The sequence below is a fragment of the Lytechinus variegatus genome, chromosome 14 (genome assembly GCF_018143015.1).
Source record: "Lytechinus variegatus isolate NC3 chromosome 14, Lvar_3.0, whole genome shotgun sequence".
Lineage (NCBI taxonomy): Eukaryota > Metazoa > Echinodermata > Echinoidea > Temnopleuroida > Toxopneustidae > Lytechinus > Lytechinus variegatus.
The window spans coordinates 31,024,949-31,030,015 of record NC_054753.1 but is presented as its reverse complement, the minus strand read 5'-3'; the positions used below and the strand labels follow the sequence as shown (position 1 = coordinate 31,030,015).

The 5,067-nt window shown below is 36.7% G+C and overlaps 1 protein-coding gene across 1 annotated transcript; it reads right to left on the bottom strand.

The window, feature by feature from the left end:
* Nucleotides 1-257: 257 nt before the first annotated feature.
* On the bottom strand, nucleotides 258-2,212 carry LOC121427307. Its single transcript, XM_041623645.1, has one exon. The coding sequence runs from the start codon at nucleotides 2,181-2,183 to the stop codon at nucleotides 258-260; it is 1,926 nt and encodes a 641-aa protein (XP_041479579.1). The 5' UTR covers nucleotides 2,184-2,212.
* Nucleotides 2,213-5,067: the final 2,855 nt, after the last annotated feature.

Sequence of the window (5,067 nt, the reverse complement as noted above, 5' to 3'; positions counted from 1 at the left end):
AAAACAATTTTAGTATATAAGTATAGCAGCTGTTGAAGTAAGCATAGTAGGCCTACAATCGTGGTTAAAAAGATTTGATGTGAACTGGATCAATGCTTACATTATCATTCAATTCTCTGATAATTGAAATAGTAACTCAAAATAAGTTATCATTTTCTTCTTTACTCCTCCTTTTCAGCTACTAGTAATCCTAACCATGACTTCCACATAGCAATTCTCCTTATTGACACTGTGACAAGCAAATGCTCCACATATTCCTAATCATCATTCTCGCCATCCCAACTATCATCATCATCATCATCATCAGACTCATCAGACTCATCAGACTCATCATCATCATCATCAGACTCATCCAATCTCTCATCATCATAATCCCAATCACCATACTTAAAATTAAATCTTGGAGGACTTGAAAGAAAGAGCTCTGCGTCTGGTTCAGGTTCTCCTTTAACCATGACAGACAGGTGTCTCGGCAGAATACCTTCATGGGGTATCTTGTGACGTAAGATTGTCCTAGCTGCTATCTCTTCCAATCTCAAAACTTCTGTGGGTGGAGAGATGACAGTCACCACTTGTTTGTCCTTAGGTGAGTTTGGATCAAAGAATACGTAATTACAAAGCATCTCTTTTACAGTCTTACCATCAGCATTGTGAACATCAGGATCACATCCATTGCGGATAAGGATAAGAGACACATCCCGGAGTAATGATGGATACAGATCATAAGTGATAATATTGAACAAAGGATGCAACATTGAATTACCACTGTCACTTATCTGTGTCGCATCTTCACACTGAACTAGAGCTGATATGAGCAGCTTCACACGGTTTTCTTTCAATGTACCCTTACTATCAGAGTCCAAGAGTATTTGAGTCATCCTATCCATGATATAGTGGGTAACTGATGGGGAACTTCTTCCACATCTTCTTCTCATCATACAAATCATACGTCCAAAGACTTGAAGAAGTGACTTGAACATTTCCTTTGACATGGAGAAATCATAGAGAGGAACATGATAGAGGAATGCTCCAAGGTGATCATGGGCCAACTCTGTTGCAAACTTGTGTAGATGAGAATCTGAGAGTTCTGTGAATTCTTGAAGACAAAGTTCAAGAAGCTTGTAGCACTCCCCAAAAAGGTCATGTCTTAGCTGAATATCTCGCCTAACAAAGAAAATGACGTAGAGGACATTAAGGATCATCTTCAAGACACTCCCCAGCTTGGCCGTGGTGGATTTCAATTCCCATTGGACTGCTTCCTCAAATATTTGAGTACCCTCAGAACGCCGTTCATTTCCTTTGGAAAAGAGATAACAATCATGTCCATGGGTTAGAAGTCTTGGAAAGAGATATATGTCCCTCTTTTCCACTGGTAACACTCTACATGCAACTAGGAAGCACTGTATTCTTACAGCCCAATTGTCAGATTGAATTTGTTGCCAATCCTTTTCGGTGGTGCATGCCTTCATTCTAAATAAGGAAAAATGATTGGCTATTCCTACTCTCTCCTGATCTGGTACTGGCACTCCACTTCCCTTCCGGATAGCAAACGCTTTACAGAGATATTCATGAGGAGTTACATCATCAGCTTTGCAATAGCCCATAGTCAATGCAACTACCACAGCATAGATTTCACAAGCTCGTGCTTTCTGTTCAGAGGGTACCTTTAATCTACATGTACCCCTATTCACGAAAAAGTCCACAGAAGCCTTGAATTTGTGTCGTGCAGCAAAAGATGGGGGATCCAACCCATCAGAATTACACTGCAGGGTTGCTCCATGACTGATCAGGTTTCTCATCATGTCTATTATTGGCTTCTTGGCTACCTTGTTAAGGTAGCTATCAAATAAGTGACAGCTTTCTCCCCACAAGCAGCAGCAATTGCATCCTATTGATGCAAAATGCATAGGTGTGTTACCCCCTTTGGTGCTTGTAGCATTCGGGTCTGCACCATGCTTCAGTAGAAAGCTAACCAATTCATTGTTTGTGTGCATACATGCAATCATCAGCGGTGACCATCCAAGGTAATTCCTGGAATTCACATCCACCTCGCGAGTAGAACAGAGTGATTCAATTCTGGCCACACTGAGTATGAGACATGTATCTCGGGATTCACGTACTTCAATCATAATAGAGGCAAGGTTGATGGGATCTCTTTGGCCGTCTTTCTTCTTCTTGCTCATGATTGGTCATCATCTGCACCAAACTTGAAGAATCTGGACACAAAAAGAAAATATAAAAAATACACTTTTACAGAATGAAGTTAATAACAAAGTCTGCATGTAGAATGATCACCAAAATAGTCATGGGAGGGGGGCACTGCTTCCATTGACGGGTGGATACTATGTGCAACCATGGGGTCTTGTAAGGCACCCTAAACAAGTCTTTTTCTTATTCTGAAAATGCATCCCTTAACAATTATTGGCGTGTGAAACCCTACCCTTAACAAGTATTGGAAACAAAACGATACCCTAATTGGAAATTATTCCCTGTGTGGAACCCCTAAACAAATACAGCAATATTTTAATTGTTATACGTCACGGACATTGGTTTTACCTTATACATAATTGGGTTTAGCACGGTCCCACCTCCCACACCTCTCGCAAATTGGACTCTAAACACATAATGTTGGCTGTTGGGGCAAAAAGTACATCCTTTATATTAAAAACATTTTAGTCTATTTGTATACCCTTGCAAATTTAACCCAAAACATGTAGCTTTCCTATACAGCGAAATAGATACCCTTTTTTCATTATTTTAGTGTTTTTGACACGCTTATTACGTAACGTGCCCCATCTTGAAAAATACATCCTTTTTACATGTTTTACGTGTTTTTTGGGTGCGCATGGTATCCGCTTGTCAATGTAAGTGCCCCCCCCGGTCTTGATTTTTATCCAATTGCAAACTTCGTAAGGGAGGGGGGGGGGGGTGTTCTTTTAGAATTATATAGACTTGGTCTATAACAAGTAATTGTTTTTCTCAGATACCGGTAGCCTTTATAGGCTCAACCAATATGGTCAAGATTGAACCCTTGGGGGGTTCCACACTAGAACTTCAAAAATATAAATTTCAACATGCTTTCAATAAGTCATAAGTTGTGTAATATTTTACTATGATACCTAAATTTTATGAAAATTATGAGTTTTAACCAAAAGTGAAGACAGATATAGTTTTGATTGGGAGGAACAATGGAATTTTAAATTTTCAATAATTTTGCTAATTGAATAGTCAAGTACAAACACAGCCTGAAACAATTATTTGCAAAGCAAGAGAAGATTGAAAATATTGCAGGTCAATAGAATAATATATCATTGATGGTTCCAAATAATATCTACAACATTTTCATGATCCATAATAGGGGCAGCCCTGATTTTTCCGAACCTATTTTTGGCAATGTCCCGTACGACACATGACAATGCAAAAGTTTTTCCTACAATTTCATTTTTGATGATGCAATTTCATAAAATCAGTTTCTCTTTGTTTGACCCATGGGTGATCGATTTATCCCATAAGGATCTAATTACTGCCCTTCATTTTTCAATTATTGTCCTATTAAAAGTTGTCCCGTACGACACAGCGTGTGTCGTACGGGACATGTCCCGTACGACACACAATATAATAATGCATTTAATGTGGAATTATTATAAGATGTAAAAAAAATACATATCAATCATCATGATCATCTATTTGGACTTCCCTTGATGATCACTATTTTTTTATATACAGTATTGAAACTCCTTACTTTTTTCAAGTTGTAAACAAAATCTGGAAAATAAGACAAACCATATGGTTTCATGAAATGCAGATGGGTTTGAAAAAGTAGAACCGCATTTCTTTAGGAAAAAAAATTGTGGAATTACAAGTGACAGTTGTGACATATATCATGTAGATATACATTTTATATAAAACATTATAACATTTTAGCCCCATAATTTACACAAAGTTTCATTCATTTATTGTTTAAATAGTGTTTGGAAATCATCAATTAATTCCCTAAAATATAACTTCACACAAAACCTCAAGTTTTTCAACTCGTAAAAATGCTGTGAACACTTGTACATTTCCCATCATGACAAAAAACTATAACATATTGCTCCCAATTGTATATATTGATGTTACTTAATAATATTGTCCTGAATAACTACTTATTAAAAGATTTTTCATAAAAAAGGAAGAATTTAGGGGCAATGCTCCTTCTGATTGATAAAAAGTTCATTTTTTTTATTCAGGCTGCCCAGTACAACACGCAAGAGCCTGTACAACACACAAGTGTCCTGTACGACACAGAAGTGTCCTGTACGACACACGTGTCCCGTACGACACACAGTTGTCCCGTATGACACATTATTTTGTTTATGATATATTGACAGAAATATTCAGCTAATAGACGTTTCTAACCTAATGAATGTCTTAGTTTGATAGGATTATCATTATCATCAGCCAAATAATGTGATTGAAGAAGTCAAAGTTATAAAGTAAGAAAGTATGGCTTCAATTTAGAGATGTCCCGTACGACTCATTTCGAATGTCCCGTACGCCACAATGTTCACGAAAATTATAATTTGCTTTTATTCATGAATATTTATTTCGGTTTCTTTTATGAATGCGTTTGTTCTTGGGTAGAGTGTCAATTTGAGTTCAGTTTCTATGAAAATTATCTGCCCAACTCAGAATTTTGAGTATAAACTTGAGGTTTCTAAAAAAGCCACTTTTTCTGCATCCGTATGACACATTACTATTTTAAATCTGTATTATACAGGATGTGAATTCAAGTCATTTTAAAGGGGAAGTTCACCCTGAAGAAAACTTTGTTGTAAAAATAGCAGAAAAAATAGTAATAAATATTGGTGAAGGTTTGAGGAAAATCCGTTAAAGAGTAAGAAATTTATTAGAGTTCAAAGTTTTGGATTTGTGACGTCATAAACGAGCATCTGCCCCATTGGTTATGTAATATAAAATGCATGAATTTCAAATTTTGTATGGATCCTGATGGCTTAATTTTGTTTTCTATTCATGATCGGGTGTGAAATGATTTGTCTATTGATATACAAAAGGTACAGTGAAAAC

Coding starts and splice junctions, on each gene's coding strand:
- LOC121427307 (XM_041623645.1), bottom strand. CDS start 2,183: ATGAGCAAGAAGAAGAAAGACGGCCAAAGAGATCCCATCAACCTTGCC.